Source organism: Sceloporus undulatus, chromosome 6 (assembly GCF_019175285.1).
Source record: "Sceloporus undulatus isolate JIND9_A2432 ecotype Alabama chromosome 6, SceUnd_v1.1, whole genome shotgun sequence".
Classification (NCBI taxonomy): Eukaryota; Metazoa; Chordata; class Lepidosauria; order Squamata; family Phrynosomatidae; genus Sceloporus; species Sceloporus undulatus.
Window position 1 is genome coordinate 160,952,108 of NC_056527.1, and position 21,904 is coordinate 160,974,011.

The 21,904-nt window shown below is 39.7% G+C and overlaps 2 protein-coding genes across 4 annotated transcripts in view; one reads left to right on the plus strand and one right to left on the minus strand.

Annotated features, from left to right (window-relative positions):
- Positions 1–4,633, plus strand: part of SH3GL3 (SH3 domain containing GRB2 like 3, endophilin A3) — a 25,645-nt gene extending 21,012 nt beyond the window's left edge. For all 3 annotated transcript variants that reach the window (XM_042475407.1, XM_042475408.1, XM_042475409.1), the window contains 3 exons: positions 1,511–1,614; positions 3,534–3,658; positions 3,816–4,633. In XM_042475407.1, the coding sequence (XP_042331341.1) occupies positions 1,511–1,614; positions 3,534–3,658; positions 3,816–4,021 (435 nt within the window). In that variant the 3' untranslated portion in view covers positions 4,022–4,633. The remainder of the gene's footprint in view (positions 1–1,510; positions 1,615–3,533; positions 3,659–3,815) is intronic.
- A 395-nt stretch (positions 4,634–5,028) lies between these two features.
- On the minus strand, positions 5,029–19,930 carry LOC121934036 (lamin-L(III)-like). Its single transcript, XM_042474011.1, has 11 exons — positions 19,605–19,930; positions 16,606–16,762; positions 15,600–15,725; positions 14,238–14,408; positions 12,011–12,115; positions 11,625–11,866; positions 10,158–10,386; positions 8,804–8,911; positions 8,488–8,604; positions 8,311–8,406; positions 5,029–6,576 (listed from the first exon to the last, which is right to left on the minus strand). Exons 1-11 carry the CDS (start codon positions 19,928–19,930, stop codon positions 6,544–6,546), a joined length of 1,710 nt encoding a protein of 569 aa, XP_042329945.1. The 3' UTR covers positions 5,029–6,543.
- Between the last annotated feature and the right edge of the window lie 1,974 nt (positions 19,931–21,904).

Below are 21,904 nucleotides of genomic sequence, written 5' to 3' on the forward strand. Positions count from 1 at the left end.
ATCAGAAAGAAACTCTGCTAGAACATGGCCACATAGCCCAAAAAACCCACAAAAAACTATCTCTCATGTTCCTTGATTCGTGCTTCAAAATACTGCATGAATAGGATGTCTGTCAACTAACACTTTAGGCATGTATAACTAATCTTATACACGCCTAATAAAAAATAAACCTAAGTGGGTTCGGTGGGATTTACTCCCAGGTAGATTTGAACAGCATTGCATCCTAAAAAGATTTAGCATTCATTGAAAGTCTTGAGTAATGCAGCTCTGTAATACATCAGCCACTTAAGTTTTCAGCTCCAAATATAGAACTGAGGAGCTATTACGGGTAATATATTTATACTGCCTACGCTCTTTGTGGTTGTCCCTTTGTTTTCCCAGAATAGAATACAGGAAATATTTTAAGCCTTTCCTCGGCTTTCATCTCTAATCATCCTCATTTTGTTTTTGTTGATATTTTTCATAAGTCAGAGAGAAAATGGCCAGGGTGATGGCTTTCATGTTGTTTTAGAAATGCTGCCACCTCGTGATGGAGGTATTTCTACAGAATGCTAACTTATTCATTCATTTATTTAAAGAATTTACACTCCATCTTTCTCACGAGATGAGATCCAAGGCGGCTTACAATAATTTAAAACAAGAATTAAGCTAAAAACTTCCTCCTCCTCCTCCTTGCTGTTGCTTGCCTTCAACTCATTTCTGATACATGGCAATGTTAAGGTGAACCTATAACAGGGTTTTCTTGGCAAGATTGTTCAGAGGGGTTTTTGCCTTTGCCTTCCTCTGATGCTGAAAGAGAGTGTGACTTGCCAAAGGTCACCCAGTGGGTTTCCATGGATGAACAGGGATTTGAACCCTGATATTCAGAGTTGTAGTCCAGCATGTTCAGACTACTACACCATGCTCTTTTAGCTTTTACAATTAGGCTTTTACAAATGTTTCATTAGGGACAATAAGACACGGGGTCCTGGGGTTTTTTTGCATCTGCAGGGTGGGTGGTGGGTGGGTCCAAAATGGATCCCCAGTGGATACCAAGGTCTGACTGTAGTTTAAAGCACTTTCTTATAAGCACGTTCTTTTATAACTTTGTTTTAAAAGTCTCCTGGAATAAAAATGTCTGCCTGTTGATGGAAAGAGAGTAAGGTGGGAGGGGAGGCATTCTGGTCTCTCTGGGAAGAGAGTTCCAGAGTTTAGGGGCAGTCACTGAGAAGGCCCTGTCTTGTGTCCTCACCAATTTTGTTTGTGATGGTGGTGGGAGTGAGAGAAGATCCTCTCCTCAGAATCTCATAGCACAGGAGGGATCAAATGATTGCTTTCCTCCTTGCCTCCCTTTTCCCTAGAATTTTCTCCAACTGTAATGATTTTGCACGATCCATGGAATGGGAATCCAGTTTCGCCTTGCTCCTGAAAATATAATGCAGGTGTGTCTTTGTTTTAGATTACCCAGCATGGATAGAAATATTATACAAAATGCACTGAATAAAGTTCCCTTTTGCTTTCCTCTGTTTAGATAGAACAAGTAAGCCAGTTGCTAGTCTTCACAGAAGCTGCACTAGACTATCATAAGCAGTCCACAGAAATTTTAGAGGACTTGCAAAGCAAGCTACAAAACAGGTAAGAATAATTCCAGGCTGGTTATCTTTCAAACAACTTTTCACAGAAGACTTTGAGAAGAGCTGCCTCCAGTTACACTGATCTAGTGCAGTGGTAGTACAACATAGCCAATGGTAAGGAATGCTGGGAGTTGAAGTCTAACAGTATTTAGAGGGCCACACAATTTCCACCCTGCCCTACTTGATGGAATCTCTGTGTTTGGCCATATCTACTTGTTAAGTGCTTTCAGGTTGAATCTGACACATGACAGACCTGTCATAGGGTTTTCTTGATAAGATTTATTCCAAGGAAGTTTTCCATAGTCTTTCTCTGAATATAGTTAGTCTACAGTATCTGGTACACTCTGAACACTTCCCTGCCAAATACTAACTAGGCCTGAGATCCAGCTTAGCTTCCAAGATCAGACACAATTTGGTGCCTTCAGGGAATTTAGCCATTCAGGGTATTTGGAAGATACAATCCATTTAATGAGTAAGGGTGGCTCTCCCATGAAGCAAAGTGAGGCACTTTCCCTGGGGCAGACTGTTTGGATGTTATGAGATGGCAGCAAATTGTTAGTTACTGACTTTAGTCTTGTATTCTGGGGGTGCATATAATAGGAGTGCTCACTAATAGGAGTGCTGTTGTATTCTTGGGGTGCATAGCCCAAAAAAGTGGGATATAAATAGAATGAATATTCTTACTTTTGGGAATCAGGGGAATTTTTTTTTTAGGTTTTTAAAAGGATTCCCACCATAGGTATACAGGGTGTGATTTATGAGCCAATGCAGTGTAGTGGTTTGAGCTTTGGACTGTGACTTGAGAACAGGGTTGAAATCCCCCTCAGCCATGTAAACCCTCTGGGTGATCTTGGTCAAGTCACGCTCTCTCAGCCTCCAAGGATGGCAGTGGCAAATCCCCTCTGAAGAAAACTGCCAAGAAAACCCCATGATAGGCTCATGTTAGGGAAATGAAGGCACACAACAACAATATACATATTTTAGTAAGTTAAATAGGCAATGGACTGTCCTATTTATTGATGCTCTTGTGGATTTGATGTTTGTTTTTGCAAGTCATCCTTGAGCATTTTAATAGAAAGATAAAATGCAAACAGTCAACAAAAGTTGAACCTGCACCAAAAAGTTAACAGAACAAACTCACTAATAGGAGTGCTGTTAGGATTCCAGCCAGACCATGTCTACATCATGTGTAGTACAAACTGATGTTTCTCAAGGTAGCTGATTTTACAGACTGGCACGTCTTTCCTTCTTTTTTATCTTCTTTGCAGTGTGCCAGAGACTGGTACCTTATTTGTGCCAATTGGCTACAACTGTTTCCTTCTTTCCTGGAAACTTGTTGCAGACCAGCATCAGTCTACACACATGCGCTGGTATAAATTGTTAGGGGCTTAGGTACACCGTCATGCTTCTCTTGCAAATGTCAGATGACATCCTGTGGTTCCTAGAGACTGTTGAGCCTCCTCACAGCCAAGTACAGTCGCCCCTCCAAGTCTGCAGACTTGGAAATCTGCAGAGGGGCAACCGCCATTAACCTTAATGGGGTGCGCGCCCCAGATGCATGCACCCCATTCAAGATTAAGGGGCTTGAATATGCGCAAGTTTAGGAACTTACGAGGCGGTCCAGAATGGATCCCCTGCAAGTTCCAAGGGGTGACTGTAGTCTGCATGTTTTTCTATTGGAAAGGAGATTTATCTGTCCTTTTTGAGGAGAGTAAACTCTTGAACATGTTGATGCCTCCTGCTTGATGGCCTCACTTTAGTTTCAGTCATGTTGATATATGGATACTAAGTTCACTCTTAGTGCTTAATTATCAGCATGGCCTGGAAAAGAAATGGGGTTGCTCATTTCAGTGCTGTTGCAGTAGTAGTCTATAGATTTTTGAATTTCACCATTAGAGTCCATTAACCTATCTGTTTTAGGATAAACGTAGCATCAAGTCGCCCTAGATGTGAATTCAAGCCAAAGCCAATAAGGACATCGATGGAAGTAAGCAACAACCAACAGCACAATGGGATATCATTCAGCTCATCCATAAAATTATCAGGTGAGCATGAGTTTCTGAACGTAACTCCTTCATGAGACTCAGTTCAGTGCCTTTGTTTAATTTTAATAATATAAGCACCCCCAGTTATCTCCTAAGACACAAGTCAGGAGAAGTCAAGACTAAAAACCTGATAACTCTCCCATGTGACTCTGAGCAGGTTCTTCGTTGCACATGGACCAGCCTTGCTGCCAAGCTTTGTATGACTTTGAGCCAGAAAATGAAGGTGAGCTTGGCTTTAAAGAAGGAGACATCATCATATTGACTAATCAGATTGATGAGAACTGGTACGAAGGTATGTTAAATGGTGAATCAGGTTTCTTCCCCATCAGTTACGTCGAAGTTGTGGTGCCATTGCCACAGTGAGCATGCCCTGCCATTCAAGCTGCAGATGAAATTTTGTGACCGAACCCCATGTCTTCGCTTGGAGTGATCTTTCATACGTGTGGCATTCTATGAAAGCCTTGCTTCTTTCAACTGACTTTTTGTATGCGTCTTTAAAAAATGTATTTATTTTGTATTCTTGTAGTTTGTACATATACACACATATATATTATATACAGAGTTCTTCCACTTTGTTAAATGAGAATACAAAAAAATTGTCTTGGCCTACTCCTTTGCTTTGTGCCTTGAAGATCTTTTATGTGAGGTGTTTATTGATAGCTCAGCTGTGTCTCTCCCAGAAGTGCATTTATTTCCTCCAGTGATATCAGACAGCCCTTTAAGCCTGTGGTGGATATTGCTTATGGGTAAAGCTAACAATCAGTGAGCCACCCTTGTTACCTTAAGTTAACTGTGAAAAGCTCATACCTGTTGTGCACTGAACTCTGCCAAAAGCTTGTATCTGTTGTGCACTGTACTCTGCCAAAGAGTAGAGTTGTAGTCTCTTATGGTATTTCTGTAAACTGAGTCACTGTCACTGTCCAATTCTTATTCTTCACTGACCAAATGTTAATAAACAGTGTGGTGGGAAACATACATTCCATTGTTAGCATCAAAGTATTTTTCAACTCTACAAAAAGCCAAATGTCAAAGTTGTTTGGAACTTCAGCTTTCAAGGGAGTTACTAATGTTATGAGACAATTAACAGCAGCCTTCAAGTTGAACTAAAACCCTACTTAACTTTATGACAAGTCAATAGCACCTATGCTGCTCATCAGACTAGTGGAAGGCTTTCTTCATCTTCCTCTGTAGTTAGTACAAAACATCCGTAGGAAGGCCTAACTTACAGTTAACTAAATTGCTTGCTTGTTTTTTTTTTACATAGTCTTGTTCATGACTTGTGGCTACTAAGTGTGGTGTTTTATTTGCTGTCATATACATTCAACCGATAACTCTACACGCAGCCCTCCCAATCAATGCAAACACAGACACTATGGCTTGCCAAAACCAAAGAAGTTTATTGGTTTAAACACCATAAAGATTCGTGAGCTGTATGGAAGATAATAGAAAGCAAGTGGTTCAACAGGAAAAGCATTTATCCCTATCTAAATGTGGTGAAATATTACTATCACATATTTAGATCTACTAAAATATTAGAGGCAAAGCCTGATGTTAATAATTTAATATTATTTATAATTATTATAAATAATATAATTATTTATTAGCTAACTCTTTTAAAATATTTGCTGATCGAGAAATCCAACTGAAATGTTACTCTTGTAGAGAAAAAAACTGTCATTAAAACAAACCTTTTGTATTGTTGAGGCATGTAGCAATGAGTACACTCTTTCAGATTGACAAACACAGGAGTGTTTACTAAACCCTGTGCATTGAAATACAGCAGCCCCTGACCCCATCCAAAACATTAGAGAGTGACAGAGAACTAGAGGGTTTAAAAATCGCTGCTATTTCTATTTCCATTCTGCATCCTATTGAAGGGCTTTTTGATGGGTTAGGTTAGGATGATAAGGAGGGTAAAGAAATAACAGAACTTGGAGAAGTTATTTTTGTTTTACAAGACCCATGTCAACTCATGCATTCTGGGAACTGTAGCTCAAGAACATTTCCCAGGTTCTGAGAAAGCATCTAAAGTTCTCACCTCTTTATAACTGAACCGCACAGGCTCATTCAACAGTGCAGTCTACACAGGCTGCGCATAAGAGTCGGGCTACCAAAATAATACACTACAGCCAAAAACATAAAATGAGTAGCATTACGTAGCTGATAGAATGTAAGGGAGCTGAAGAACTCCTCTTGATTTAATTGTACACTTACATTGAGGTGTTCCCAAGTTATGAAAGAGGGGAGCACCAAAATGCACAATTATGTGGTCCTCCAGATGCTGGTGAACTGCAGCTTCCATCATTTCTCACCACTCATTCTGCTGAGTAGGTCTGATGAGAGTTATATAGTCCAACATCATGTAGAAGGCTGCACACTGTAATACCAGAGCATTAATCTTCAGCAGTCAGCCACAAGAATAAAATTGAACCATTTTGCCTAGGTATCTGTGCAGAGGGGAGAAGGGCCTCAATGAATGTAGAAATAGAGCAATGCGGTAGCTTTGTTTTTGATTATTGTAAATTCCATGAGAAGCAGATCTAAAAGCAAGTGGGACCTTACCATCTAAATGAGCACTGTTGATTCTACTGCTGTATTAATTTGACAGCATTTGACTCTTAAACAGGTTTTTAAAGCAGCACAACATCTTAGGGCTGTCTGAGAAACCACTTCAGTCCTTCTTGGAGATGCATTATATTCCAGCTTCAGTAGCTCCAATCAAGGAAAGACCCAATATGCCAAGACACAACATCCAGCATCTGACGCTGTGGGATGTAAAGTTCCACAAAATTCCAGTATGGCATTTATCCCTAAAGTTTACACATTTTCCAGAGAATGTCATTTTGTGTAAGAAACCTCCGTAGATCATCACCATCTTTTCCTGACTACATTATGGGACAGCTGCGGCTTTCATTTTGCTGTGGACAGAGAAGAAGAACTGAGGTGTCTTGACAATAAGAGGCTGAAATGCAAAATTTCCGCTTTGTAATCTGTCTAAGCAAATAAATGGTGTTCTTACGTTTAGGAGTAATTGCTAGAATTTAGGTTTTAGTTTTGCACTCTTCAAAGCGTTCAAAAATGTTCATACCAGTGTAAATTGATTAAACATGTGAGTACTTTAAAGACGAAATTTTGAAACTATGTAAAGAGAAAGCATTCACTTTGCTTCTCATGCAAGACAGAATGGCTCTGAAAATATATACAAACACCATTCAAACATAAAATATGGTTTTGTTCTTCGAAAATATCAGCAGTATATACCTTTATGGGAGCCAACATGGTTTCAGTGTTCAACTAGCACTCTGGAGACCAGGGTTCGAATCCCTGTTTGGCCATGGAAACCCACTGGATGGCCTTGGAGAAGTCACACTCTCTCAGCCTCAGAGAAAGGCAATGGCAAACCCCTACTGAACAAACTGTGCCAAGAAACCTGCATGATAAGTTTGCCTTAGGGTTGCCATAAGCCGGCAATGACTTGAAGGCACTCAGCAAAAGCATATACCTTTATACAGAGTTAATTAGAACTTGTTTAATTTAACAAGTAGAATGTCTTTAAAAGGGCTTTCTCTGTAGCTGCACTTCAACTGTGGAAATCTTTACTTAAGGAGGCTAGGCTGGCCCTATCTCTTACTTTCCAGCCGGCAGTCAAAACAGTGCTTTTCTGCATGGCATTCCATGTTTGAAAATGCTATTTTAACTGTTTTAAAATTGGATTCCAGGGTTGTTTTATTTGTAGGCGTTTTAAAGAGTATTTTAGTGTCTTTTAAAATGTGTTTAACTTTGTACTTAAAATTGATTTGTGTTAGTTAATTGCCTTGGGAGCCTTTGTGGGCTGGGAGGCAATATAGAAATACAATCAATCAATCAGTCAATCAAATCAATTGATCACATATGACTACTAGACTATATGAGGAACCTCAAACTTGCTAGGAATACAGGCCTAAATCCAATAGCTAGGCGTGTATCAGTAGGATTCATATAAATGGTGACTTGTTGTTAAGCAACTAATTTAAGGACTCTGAACTTAGTTGAAGATAGGAATTGGATTTAGATCCAGTTTGTAAACCATCTATCATTTTGAGCATTTTAGGTATGAATAACTGAGACTTACTTAATGATGGTAAAGTCTGACCCACACATTAATGAACAGCCTTCAGTGCATGAATAAAGCCTTGCTAAGCTAGTTGTAGACTGCTTCTGCCTCACTGCAGAATTAGAGCAGTTTGATATAACTTTAACTGCCATGGTTCAATGCTATGAAATCCTGGGATTTGTTTGTTGTGGCACCACAGCTCTCTGACAGAGAAAGCTAAAGATCTCACAAAACTACTAATCCCACAGTTCCATAGCCTCAAGCATGACAGTTAAAGTGGAGTCAAACTGCATCAGACTGCAGCCAAAGTTGGATCTCGGAGACAGTGTCAGGATGATCACTTGATTCTCCCCAATTTTAAACAAAATATAAGGTCCACCCCCAATTTTCCTTCTTTTGTCGTGTCAAGGCAAGAAACCTCACAGTCAATTATTACTGTGATTTGAAATATACTTCACTTTTTTTAAGTGGGGAGGAAAATGTTCCACCAGGCAGAAAATAAGGTGTATATCTGGCATTTCTCACTTTCAGCTTTTGAGCGAACAATTTAGAAATTTACCTGACCATAAAGCTCCATTTTCTTATCAGCAGCATCTTCCACTTCTCCATCACCTTCTCCTTTATCAACATAGATGATCTTTCCTTCTGCTGTTTCCTGCAAGTAAGTGGAACAGGTCAGAAGATTTAACCCGAAGAGCATAAAGTAACAGTAAAGACAGGTTGTTCTGGCACTTACTTTACCATCAGCGTTAAGGAGTGCAATGCTAATGGTCTCTGCAACATCCCATGGCTTTTGGGATTCCCAGACAAGCACACCAGGACATGGGCTTGAGTCTTCTCTTGCACCCCAGATCTTGAAAATTAAAAAAAAAATGTGATTTTGTGGGGCTGAGGTACTAGGCATGCCACCTTGATCTCATTGGAAGAAAGATTTAAACTAATAAACAACACAAAACTATGAGGAAAAACTCCTAATATCTCTATGTAGTGACAGTGGTTTCATAGAAGAAACTGACTTGCAAAAAGTGTAACATATGAATATTTTCACTCACTGTAACTACTTGACCAGCCAGAAGAGTAAATCGAGCAGGAAACTGGTACATTATGTCCGATTCATTTCTGTGCTGCCTTCTTACTGTCCAACCAGTTAGCAACTGATCCTGCAAGGAAAGCAATGTTTTATTACAAATGTTTTCTAACACCTCTCCACACTGGACCTTATCACACTCATGGAATCCCGAACAGAAATGGGATTTAAATTAGAAGGAAATTAGGGGGGAAAAACACGCAAATGCGGGTAGTTTTTCACACAAGTGAAATCATACGAAGATAAAGCGAAGGCAAAAGAGACAAAAACGGCAGCTTTTTACTTTCAGGACGTTCTGAAAGTAAAAAGCTGCCGTCTTTGCCCCTTTTGCCTTCGCTTTATCTTCGTGTTATTTCACTTTGGCAGTAACATCATATGAAAAACTTTTTTTTCTAATTTAATTTAATTTAAAATCCTGTTTCTGTTCTAGTGTGGTAAGGTCCATTGACAACTTAGTCAATGAACCCTAGCATATCACAGAGCACTCTGGACCATTTTTAAGGTTCATGTATAAGTACTGTTCTTTGCTCCATGGGCATTATGTATATGACCTGTAATCCAATCCTTGTATGTACTTGCTATAGCAGTAGTTCCCAATCTTTTCTGTACCCCACACCCCTTGGAAATGTTTGATTAATGTTTGTGCCCCCTACAAAGATAATAACATATTTGAAAATGAAGAAAGTCTAATTTCTGAACCACAAACAATACTGTGGGTGAACAAATTGAATTTTAAAAAATAAGCGTTTAACTCAGAGCATACAATGCATATCTGAATTGAGAAATTAGATTTTAATTGATTCAGAAAAAAACCTGAGTGATGACTTGTCACTCAATGACACAAGCTTTTCTTTGCTGCACCACATGAAATTCCATCTCGCACCCCATTGGGGTGTGGGCACAAGCTTTCCTTGAGAGCCCCTGTTCTACAAGAAGATCAGTAACAGAGAAACAGCAGTCTTTCGTGGGATGCTTGCTCTATTACTACTACTTTCACTCAAAAGGGCCAGATATTGCAATGAAGTAACAGGAAGGCACACACTGTGCAGGGCACAAGCAGCCAACATTGTGCTTATCATATCCCCTGTAATTCTCCTGCCCAGTAAAGTTCTACTTCCATAATCCCATCACAAACAGGGACTACAGGAAAGAACATACCAGGCACAGTGGTAGAAGAGTTAAGTAAACCTCCGTGGAAAGTTGCCCACTCCCAAGGCTATTCTGTCAAGAACTGGTGGCAGCCATGTTTTTAGAAAGATGGCTTTATCAGTAACGCTATACAATCATGCATTAGACCAGGCTTAATGCATTTTAAATACCTTATCAGAGTTGTTTTTAATTTTAATGTATTTCCCCTCTGTATCAATTTCTTCTATGGAGATACTTCCTGAAGAAGACGCACGCTGGACCACTTTGACACTTGCACTGTGGGCTTGCTTTTTGGCTAATGCCCGTTTCCTTTTCTTTCCTTGCAGGGAATCACGGTGGCCCTGACTGCTTGTTGTCTGTTTTCCCCCACCTTCCAAAGAGGGTCTGCATATTTTTAAACTATAAAACAGATCATCTGTCAAATTTGGCAGTCAGTTCAATATTCTCCTGAGAAATATTTACTATTCACCTTTTGCCATTGTGATCGTGACACAGCTTGAAATCAGATCAGTACAGTTCAAGATTCGAAGAATCAAACCACATTATGCTCAATATTTCTGCATCAATTTCTCCTCTCAAGATTTTGACGCACGTCTGTATTGCAATATAATTGTACATTTTGATTCCACCCCACATGACTGGCTGCTGGTATAGAGTGTACAGGTAATGCAACTGTGCTACAGAGGAAAACAAAGGGTTTCTGTGCTGAGGTCTAGCAATATTAGAGGACCCAAATCTGAGATCCTCTACTTTAGGGTGACTCTCAGATAAGTGTAGAACTTGGGATATTAACTTTCTGGCCAACAGCCATACTGGCTGGGAGATTCTATAAATTTTTATCTTCCTGTACATTACAGTTGTAGCCATCCATTTGAACCAACAGAGACATAGGGCTCTTAAAATACCCTTCTCAACTACAACAATCTTTGGAGAGAGTTTCCCTTAATGTACATTCAAGCCACCCGCTCACATCTTCCTGGGATTTGATTTACACATTAAATAATGTGTTTAAAATGCTTCTTTTTGAGCCAGAAAAAAGCCAGATTAGGGTCATGGAGTGTGGTTGCTGCAGTCCCGATCTGGCGATCAAAGGGGCAGTGCCAAGCTGCCCCTTTAGGGCCATCTGAACCAGCCCATAAATGGCTAATTCTGTTCAAAATTAAGTCTGTCTGGTCTGCTGTTCATACTCAGCAGACAAGAGTTAAATAGACTTTTGCCAGAATGTCCACTGGTTCTCTACAGAATAAGGGGCTCTTCTGTAGTTCTCAATACATAAGGAGAGGTGGGACAAAATGATCCTTTGGACAACCAGGATAAGATATCAACAATGTTGATACCTTATCCTAGTTATCCAAAGGATCATTTTGTTTAACAAGTTGAGCAAGATAAGGTATCAATGTTGTTTTCTTGTTGTTTTCTTATCTTGTTTAACTTTTTTTTTTTTACATCAAATTAGCTTTCTTATCTTCAACTATTGGGCATCTTCACCTACTGGGACCACAGGGGTCACCTAGTTCAGCTCCATGACCAATAACTCTTGGGTTATTCTGAGCAGTTGGTGCCCCTTCAGTTCTTTCTCAGTTCTAACTATGCTCCCCTTTAAAACCTGCTGAAATTTGCAGGATTCCCAAATTTACCGTTCTTCTTCTCCTTCCAGCATTGTCCGGTAGGCACTGATCTCAAGATCCAGAGCTAGCTTCACATCCAATAAATGCTCATACTCCTCCAGCTGAGTCTGCATATGCTGTTGCATTTCTGCCATCTCCTTATCCTTTTCAGCTATGCGCTTCTTTGATGAATCACGTTCATGGTCAACTGTCTTCTGAAGCTCCCTTGCTCTGGCTTCTAGTTCTTTTATCCTGACTTCTAATGCACTGTTCTGGGATTTCATAGAAAAGTTTTACTGTTAAGAACATCAATTTGAACACATATATCAAACACAGAGATCTGTTTTATAGAAATTAAAAGAGGAGCTTAGAGCATTCTCAGATGCCTTGTTTTACCAGGTTTCCGATATACTTACCTGTGATATTAGGGTATCAACCTTCAGTTTGGTTTCAGTGAGCTTTTCCATGGTACAGTTGGCAAAATCAGTGTTCTTTGCTGCAGAAAGCTGGACATTTTCCATCTGTGAAAGTATTGGTTAAGAAAGCTATTACTATGCACTTTAATTTGAACTTGTTCCTATGCACAACAGTGTATCCTTATTCAGTTTTAACACACATACACCAAAGCTGAGCAGTGTTTCTGCCATTATCCCTGCCAACACAGAAGAGAACATTTACTAAGTTTGACTCCATCTGTTTGCATATCCTTCAACTATCCCAATTTAGCAAAGCAGTCCTAATTAATCCTTTGCTGTCCCATTTTTCCAGCTGCTTTAAAAATGTCCCAGCTTCTCTTTCCTCCCACTTCCCCCTTTTGTCCTCAGTTTACTTGAATTGTTGCAAGCTGAGTTCAAACTACAAAACTAGGTTGCACTCTTACTTACAGGCTTACACAAAAGCAAACCACTGCAGCCTCTCCTAGTTTGTGTAGTCTTCCTTATTAATATATTTTGCCATCCTGAGCACACTGATGTTGCTTGGCCACACATGTCCCAGCTTTCATCTCTGAAATGTTGGAACCTATGTATTTTTGTCAGCATGTGTGTTTGTCAGCCTATGTAACCCAAACCACATCACTAGCATAAGCAGGAACGTTAATCTTATTTTTTATTATTATAAGATTAAGAGTAAGATTAAGAAACTGGGGAAAGCATCTCACAAGGCAGAACAGTCAATCCTATGCAGGCCTACTTGAGTAAATCTCGCTGAACTTAGAGAGAGCTATCAGATGTATATGGGAGTTGAAGGGTCACTAAAGCAAAAACAACTAGACCTAGCAGCGACCAGACCAAACATCTCCTCCACCCTAGTTTGCATATTCTCAACTACAGCAATGGTCCCCAATTCCATGCAGCAAATTCTAGTTGTTCTTATTATTTGGTGGCTATTTTGTTAGCAAAAGGTAACAAGTGGAGACCTCCAACAAAATATTCCCACATATCCCCAGCTTCTAATTGGGGAAGGGCAACCGCAGTAAGTCCAGGGACCATTTTTCTCTACCTGTGATATTTTGGGGGTTTGGTTGGTCTCTGCTAGGTCTAGTTGTTTTGTGGTTTTTAAAACCCCCCACAAAATCCTCAAATAACTAGAAGGCCACTTCTTGTTTAAAATAACAAATTGTTTCACAGTGTAGGAGCTCCTGAAACCTAGAAGCTTCTAGTAGAGGAAATGCTATATGCTGTGTGGATATTATTTTTCCTTTTTCTTTTTTTCCCCTCTTTAAAATGCCATGGTGACAGCTCTGATCCTATGCTACTCCACTCCCATTTTTAGTAATAATAATAATAATAATAATAATAATAATAATAATAATAATAGATTGTGCTCTTGAAGGCCTCCAGGAAATGTGGTTCAAGACTTTGAGGACTGGTTGCGCCATGGAAAGAGCCCTTTGTAAAGCGTGTGTGCATGAGCCTTCAAGCTGCTTTTCAACTTGTGGTAACCTCATGAATTTAACAGGTTTTCTTTTTTACTAGGCAAGGAATACTCAGAAGTGGTTTTGCTAGGTCCTTCCTCAGAATGCAACACCTGATATTCATTGGTGGTCCTCTGTCCAAGTACTAACCCGGGCTGATCCTGCTTAGCTTCCAAGATCAGACAAGATCTGATGCCATTACAGTATTTAGGCCTCCCTTTGTAAAATGCTTCCTTTTAAATATTTGTTGTTTTCCTTTTTTTAAGGGTTAAGCTTTTACGTGTCTTTAATTATACTGATAGTTTTAACTTTTGTAGGATGTGATTTTTTTAAAGCTGCACCCCACACTTGCACACACTCTTTTTCACCAAAAAAATAAGGCTCTTAGGAAACTGAAACTGAACTTCCATTCACTTCCAGTTTCAGGGATGGCATAGTATGTGGAGGATCAAGGGGAACCGATTCCCAGACCTTGTCCTAGTGATTCCAGTTGGTCAATAATCCCCCATCTTCCCTCTCTGTTTTATTTTCAGCTCCCACCAACTGACACATTTACCATTCCATGAATGAATCACATATTTAATTGCTAAACTCAAACAGACCTCCAACCATTGCTTCTTTCACTCCTTTTTCTTTCCCTTATGTCAAGAATAAGCACATCCCATAGAAATGTCAGAAGCAGCATCTATGTTTTCAGCATACTATGATCAGGCAGCCAGATCACTCACTTTGGCCTGGAAGTTTTGCTCCGTCTTATATTTGTATTCCTGAATCTGTTCTTCATGTTCTTTTCTGAGGTCTTGGAGAGCCTTCAACAATTTGTTCTCAAATTCCTGCTGACGACCAGACTCTATTTCTTGAATTCTGCTCGCATAGAGTTGCTTCTTGTTCCTAAGTTCCTAAAAGAATGGAAATGCAAGGTGAAAAAGAATTTGGCAGTCATGTCCTTTTAAAAAAGCAATATATTTCAGTCAGACAAATGAACAAGTTGTATTACAGGTTAAGGTCCCTTATCTGGAATTGTGAAATCCAAAATCCAAAACTTTCCATGGATGGCTGACAAAGTGACACCTTTGCTTTTCTGAAGGTTCAGTGCACACAAACTTTGTTTCATGCACAACATTATTAAAAATATTATGTATCACTTACCTTCAGCTGTGTCTGTCAGGTGTATATGAAACATAAATGAACTTCATGTTTAGGCTTGGATCCCAATTCCAAGATACCTGATTATATATATGCAAATATTTCACAATCCAAAACACACATAGATCCAATTTCAGATAAAGTAGACTTAACCTGCACCTTTGTCTTTTATTGCCCTTTGTCCCTGGTCCCCACATGGCCAATAAGGGGAATGTCCTGCATTGATGTCCTTCCAGACCATCTGAACTGATGACAGAAGTAAAATCTGAGATAAAATGTAGATCATCATTTTTCCTGTTTTACTTTTAATATCTTTCCCTGGTGAAGAAGCCTGTAAAGCTTCAAAAGTCTGCATAATGTGTTTTGTGCATTTTGTTTGGCCCTATAAAGGTATAGCTGCTTTGTGGATTTTGGATTTGTTGCATGGCCAACATAGCTACCCCTGAATATGTAAGGATATATAAGCATACAGTTAAGTCCTGGAGTACAAGCCTGGAATAAAGAGCATGCAATTGGTTTCAAATCAGAAAATCAGCTCTATGTTTGGTTTGATTTTAAATAATCACAGTGCTTCAATGAAGAAATCAGGAAAGCCTGAATGCTTGCTTGTTTTTCTGATCTTTTGGTTGGTCTGAGAAAGATATTCACACTAATCATGGATATTTTAATGGTCAAAATGGCTACCTTTGTTTTATTTTAAATCACAGAGTCAGTGACTCCCTGGATCTCCGCCAGCAAAATCCCACAGACTAAGGGGTTCTTCTGCAGTTCTTAAACAGAAATATGGGAGAAAATGCTCCTTAGAATAACCCAGATAAAGTATCAACATTAGTCTCATCAAAAAAATTTACCAAGTGCATTAACCTGGCTATCTTTAACAAGAATGCTGTGCGTTTGAACAATTTGAACAAAAGAGATTTACCAAGTCTATATGACATACATACATTTTCATGGAGGTGCTTCAGAAATGTCGCTTGGTCTTGGAGTGTCTTCATTTGGTTTTCTAAATCTATCCTCCTCAACTTCTCATTCTGAAGTTGGTTTTTGGAATCATTCACTGCCTCTTTTAGCTAAGAAAGGAGAAACACTTTTCACAACACCTCAGGTTAACAAAACTTAATCTACATGTATTATCTAAGTTCCAAAGCTTACATACAGCTACAACAAAAGCTCACCACATTTAAGTTGAACGGCTTAAATTCTGCATTGTGAAACATTCTTTCCCTTCCTTCTTTTCCGCTCTCCATCATGCCACCCAAAAGCCCACCAGAGTCAGTTTTGGGGTACATTGGGGCTGCAGTGAGTAAGAAATTGCTCCTCACTTTACCACTGAATTCTGATGTTCACCAGCAGAAGCATAGTACTAACTACTGTCCAATGTCATTTGTAATTCTTTTTCTTTCAAGCTCTCTAGCTTGCACAAGGAATAAAGAGAACACACTGTAATTTTTGTGGACACAGAACTGAGTTTGGAGGAGCTATGCAGATACTGCCCTAAAACAATCTCAGACTATGTTCATGGGAACACCAGGGTTATTTTAAAGCAGGGTGAACAACTACAGAGATGGCAGGGCCATTTCTGTCCATGTACTGCTCAATATAAAGAACACAACAATAATGACCACAGACGATCTACATTTCTGAACATCTCTGATTCCTGGCAGGCTCATATGGGAGGAGGTGGTATTTCAGATATTCTGACTCCAAGTAATGAATAAATATATTATATATGAACAAATATATTATAAAAAATTCTGTAAGCCTTCAGTCACATCTTTGCAGATGACACCAAACTAAGGAAAGTCCCATTCCCCTGGAACTTCTAATTGCTCAAAGAAGTGGAGAGAGCATAAGAAAAGAAAGCAAGAACAGACTTGTGATCTGGAATATCAAGGATGACCTTCCAAAGCTTCAGCAGGACATTTTAGATTTTACTGAACAACGCCATACAGAGATTATTTGCTCCTTGGACTCGTGAAGATTTCTCTCCAGGTGTTGTTGTCTACTCAATGAAGTTGCCAGTTCGGCCTCTTTGGAGTTGAGCTGAGCATCGAGATCCTTCACACGAGCAACCGCCAGGCTTAAATCATTTTCTTTTGTAGAGTTCCTGCAAAACAAGCAAATTGGAAGAGTGGGAAGAAGAGGTTGCATCTGACAGGCAAGGTTTTTAAATACAGTTGAGTAATAAGCACCGTGTCTATTACCATTTCCAGATCCCTAATGTAACCATTCTAAAATAGTAATCTATAGGATCTATGTGTCACTTTTATCTTAGAGAATATTTATAGAGGATGGAGTCAAAGAAAAAAAAGAGGTGTAAATAGAAGAATTAATTTTTCTTCATCCATAATTCTGTGCCTTGAATAGACTTGATTTGCAGATATCCTTTATTACAACCCAGAGACCCAGCAAGTTCAATAGAAGCCCAAGGAACAATTAGGTCAAATCTTTATCGTAGAATCAGAGATCCTATGATTTGACCTAATTGTTCCTTGTGCTTTTAATTTATTTTACACATTGGCCTGTTACAGACTGCCAAAATAAAGCTGCTTCAGGTCTCTTTGGAGGTATGCTATTTAAATAATGCATGCATCGTAAGAATCCGGAAGCTGCACCAAAAGCTGCACTCCGGTGCTTAGGAATGGAGTGTGGTTTTGGTGCGACCTCCGGACTCTTAGGACCCATGCATCATTTAAATAGCATACCTCCAAAGAGACCCGAAGCAGCTTTATTTTGGCAGTCTGTAACAGGCCATAGTTAGGTCAAATGTGTAACAAATTAGGTCAAATCATATAGGCAGAGCTTATTTCAGCCATTTCCCTCTAATCCAGAAGTTAACTGTTCTCTGGTCCTGACTACCTCAGACGAAAACTTGACAACAACCAAAGTCACATTTGGATTTTTCTCTTCTAATAATGTGACATAAAAGTCTAATAAAGATTTGACATAAGAATGTCCTGGTAGGCCCACCAATAATATGATGTTTTCAAAGCTGCTTGTTTAGCAGTAGCTAGATTCTTTAAATATTGTACTCAGCTGGATAAAAAGGCTTGACATATTTTGGGAAGGAAAAACATTGAACTTGGCCTTCAACTGTTACTGTCATATTATTTACATATTCAGCTAGATAAGGGGGCTCAGTGAAAAGGATGAATTTGAAGAAGCCTGAAGCTCACACAAAGCAGCATCTCAGTCTTTTTTGTTTCACTGATTTGAGAGCAGTGTCATAGCCCAGATGTTAAAGAAGGGATTTTGAAAGACCAACTGAAACAGCTTTTTGGGCAACAAGCTTGGACCAAAGGCATATGGGCCCGTCCTGGGACAGATAAAGAAGTAAACCTGTGCTCAACTTTAAAATATTAACCTTAAGGCTAACTTTTAAAACTCCCCACCAAGTCCTTGTCAACCAAGGCATCCTTTGCTAGGATGGCTGCTTTCCAAACCTGTGACAAATATTAAGTAATTTGATGCTCTGTTATTAGGAATTCTGAACACAAGGATGGATATAGTAGTCAACTTTAGAAACCATATTTAACAGTTCCATTAAAAAGCACCAACCCTAGAAGTGTACGAAATATGTGAAGAGACATTGTTTTTTTAACTGTCTGCTAGACCTCCATCTGTTAGGGCAACCGGTCAGCCCCAAGAAAAAGATTTCTCCAAACCAAATCCCTCCACAATGCAAGGCTGCTTAGCAGCAACAGGCCGCCATCTTATTCTGGACAAGTGCAAAGAAGAGGCAAAACCTCCACATCCGCTGGGGTTAGGGGCACAGGACCCCCGTGAATGTGGAGAAACCGCAAATAACAAGAACACCTCTCTAGGAATCTCTAGGTCCTCCACTGCAACTCTGTGGTCAACATCCGCCAGGCATTGACCATAGAGTTGCCCTGGAAGAGCTACAAAGGCCTAGTGGAGTGTTCTCTCTAGGAATCTCGTCTAGTAGGTCCTTCAGTGAGGCTTTTGGTTAAAGTTGACCATAGAGTTGCGCAGGAGGACCTAGATATTCCTAGAGAGAACGTATTAATAATCAAATAATCAAATCCGGAAAAGCCAAAGCTGCAAATGTAGAGGAACAAGTGATATATATATATATATATATATATATATATATATATAATAGGTTGTATATATAATGTTTTATATCTAGAGATAGATAGATAGATCTATATTAATATCTATAACATCCTATCCTTATACACACACACACGTCCCTCCACATGCAATATATATATATATATGAATATGAATAGAGTATATACACACACACACACACACACACACATAGGATGTTTTATATATAATAGGAATGTGTGTGTGTGTGCGTGCGTGTGTATATATATATATATATATATATGTATTGGATGTTATATATTAGGATAGGATAATATAATATATACAATAGGATTATACAATATATACATATACAGTATATATTACAGATATATATATATATATATATATATATATATATATATATATATATTAGGATGATCTAATAGGAAATTATATAATGATATAATAATAATGTTTATTTATATTTCCCGCCCCTCCCAAGGATCAAGGCAGGATTACATCAGTAAAAATGATACAATAATACAAAATACGGTCAATAAAATACTAATACTGTACTGAATTAACTGACATTCCTGTTAGTTCTCTAAAATAACAATTCATCTATTCATCAATAGCCATAATTGCAATCCTAATTATATCATTACCTATATATATATATATATATATATCCATGTAATATATATATGTGTGTGTGTGTGTGATAGGTAATAACATCCTATCATACATACATACATACATATATATATATATATATATATATATATATATATTAATCCTATCCCCCACACAGACACATACAGTACATATAAATGATAGGTTGTAAGAGCGACCGCAGTAAAGCCTAACCCCATTGAACTCTCGGGCGCCCCCACCTGGCCAGGAGTTGCCGGTGCTCCTGGCGCAGGGCCTGCAGCGCCCCCTGGAGGCGCGCTCCCTCGCTGGCCTGCTGCTGCTTGGCCTTCCTGGCCTGGGCCAGCTCCGCCTGGTAGCACTGGCGGAGGAGGAGGCAGCTCTGCTCGGCGTCTTCGCCCAGGCGGAGCTGGAGGGCGGCCTGGGAGGCCTCCAAGGCCCGGGCGCGGTGGATGTAGGCGGCCAGGCGGTCGTTCAGGCGGCGCAGCTCCCCCGCCTCCTCCTGCCGCCGATGGCTCCAAGGAGAGAGGGCCAGGCCACTGTCTGCAGCCGAGGAGGAGGAGGCCATGGCTAAGGAAGGGAAGAAGGAAGGAAGCAAGGCCTCCTCCAGCTGGGACTGACTCTGCTGCTGCAGCCTCCTAACAAGGGTTGATGCTGATGCTGCCTTAAAGGTTCCCAAACAGCACACTGCAGGGATAATCATATTAATCCACTTTGAGGCTGCAGTAACTGCCCTGGCTCATGGCTAGGGAATCCTGGGAAATTGGAGTTAGCTAATCTCTATCTATCTATCTATCTATCTATCTATCTATCTATCTATCATATATAATAAATTAAAAAGATTATATAGAGACTAGATCTATGATGTAATAATATAGATGATGATCTAGAGAAGATATATATATATATAATATATATATATATATATGTTTGACCACATAACTCATCCTATTGTGGGACCAGAGCTCTCTCTCCTCTCTCTATATATATATATATAATATTTCCTGGATTTTTGACATTTAAGAGCCAGCATGTTACTACCCATTGCATTTAATGGGACTAAATGGGGGGGGGGGAGAGATCCTGACACCAGATTAATGATAGGGATAGTGTAGTTCTCCAAGCATGTTGGACGTGCATGTCCCATCAATCCAGCCCGCATCCCCAATGGCAAAGAGTTATGGGAGCTGCAACCCAACAACGTTTGAAGAGCCATATTTTTACCCATCCTTGCTGGGAGAATTGTAACTGTAATTGTAAATAAATGGTCTTTATTTACTAGTCAACAGACCATAAATTCCTGAGATTAAAAGACACATTTGACGCACAATGCACAATAAAATGTCTACATACTGTACATGTATAAAAAGGTAATTGTATCATTGGTGGTTTGGTAAGAATTGCCAAATTTAAAAACATAGCTGCCTGCTTGTGTGACTTTAAGCCATTTCCAGTTTATAGTGACCCCATCTCAGGGTTTGCTTGGCAAGATTTGTTCAGAGGCCTATGCCTTCTTCTGAGGCTGAGAAAGTGTGATTTGCCCAAAGTCGCCCAGTGGATTTCCCTGGATGAGCAGGGATTCAAACCTGGCTCTTCAAAGTCATAGTCCAAACACTAAACTTGCTCTGTAGTAGGGCTAAATACGCCAAAGGTACTAGATCCCCTCTGATCTTGGAAGCTAAGCAGGGTCAGCCCTGGTTAATATTTGAATGGGAGACAGCCAATGGATGCCAGGTGCTGTAGGCTACTTCAGAGGGAGGAACCGGCAAGCCACCCCAAGTATTCCTTCCTTATGTAAACCCTAGGAAATTCATGGAGTTGCCATAAGTCGACAGGTGAACGGAAGACACAGGCTCATAGACCTGCTCTGCATGGAGTGATTTGGATCCACTAGAGTGCTGTACCAATGCTTATTGTTAAAACCATAGCATCATTGAGTTGCAAGAGACCCCAAAGGCCATTCACTCCAACCCCATTCTGCCATGCAGGAACTCACAATCAAAGGACCCCCAGCAAATGGCCATTGAAGCCTTTGTTTAAAAACCTGCAAAGGAGGCCACAGCACGCTCTGAGGTGGTTGCTGTTGTTGCTGTTGTCGCTATCGTAACTTAATGAACTGGGAATGATTTTAAAGTCAAATCTGACTAAGCATTGGAACTGAGCCTCATTGAACTTAGGAGTTTATCACACAAAGGAGATCAGGAGTTTAACCTGTGAATATCCTGGGGGGGGGGGGGAAATGATGTAATTACGTGAAACGATTTCACACGATGTCACACAAAACCCACCATTAAAGGTCACAGAGAAGCATTAGTGTGCATCTTTTTTTTGGCATTTCAGCGACAATGCATTTCCGATCTCACTTTATTTGTGCCGTTGTGTGTGATCACCATTCGTGCAACGACTCACCGTTTTCGCTTTATTCTAATGCGCTTTAATCTCTCTAATACCGAAATCAGCCCCAGTGTGATAAACTCCAGCTTGTTCACTGAGAAAGAAGCATGCATAGGATTGCACTCTTAACACTGTAACACACCACTCT

Bases quoted from the DNA above. Each gene is read 5' to 3' on its own strand.
- LOC121934036 (XM_042474011.1), bottom strand. From the start codon at position 19,930: ATGGCCTCCTCCTCCTCGGCTGCAGACAGTGGCCTGGCCCTCTCTCCT. The intron at 12,116-14,237 runs GTGAGTGATCTG...ATACTTTCACAG, and splicing joins AGCAAAACTTCCAGGCCAAA to ATGGAAAATGTCCAGCTTTC. The intron at 6,577-8,310 runs GTAAATTTCTAA...CTCTGTCCACAG, and splicing joins AAATGGAGCTTTATGGTCAG to CAAAATGAAAGCCGCAGCTG.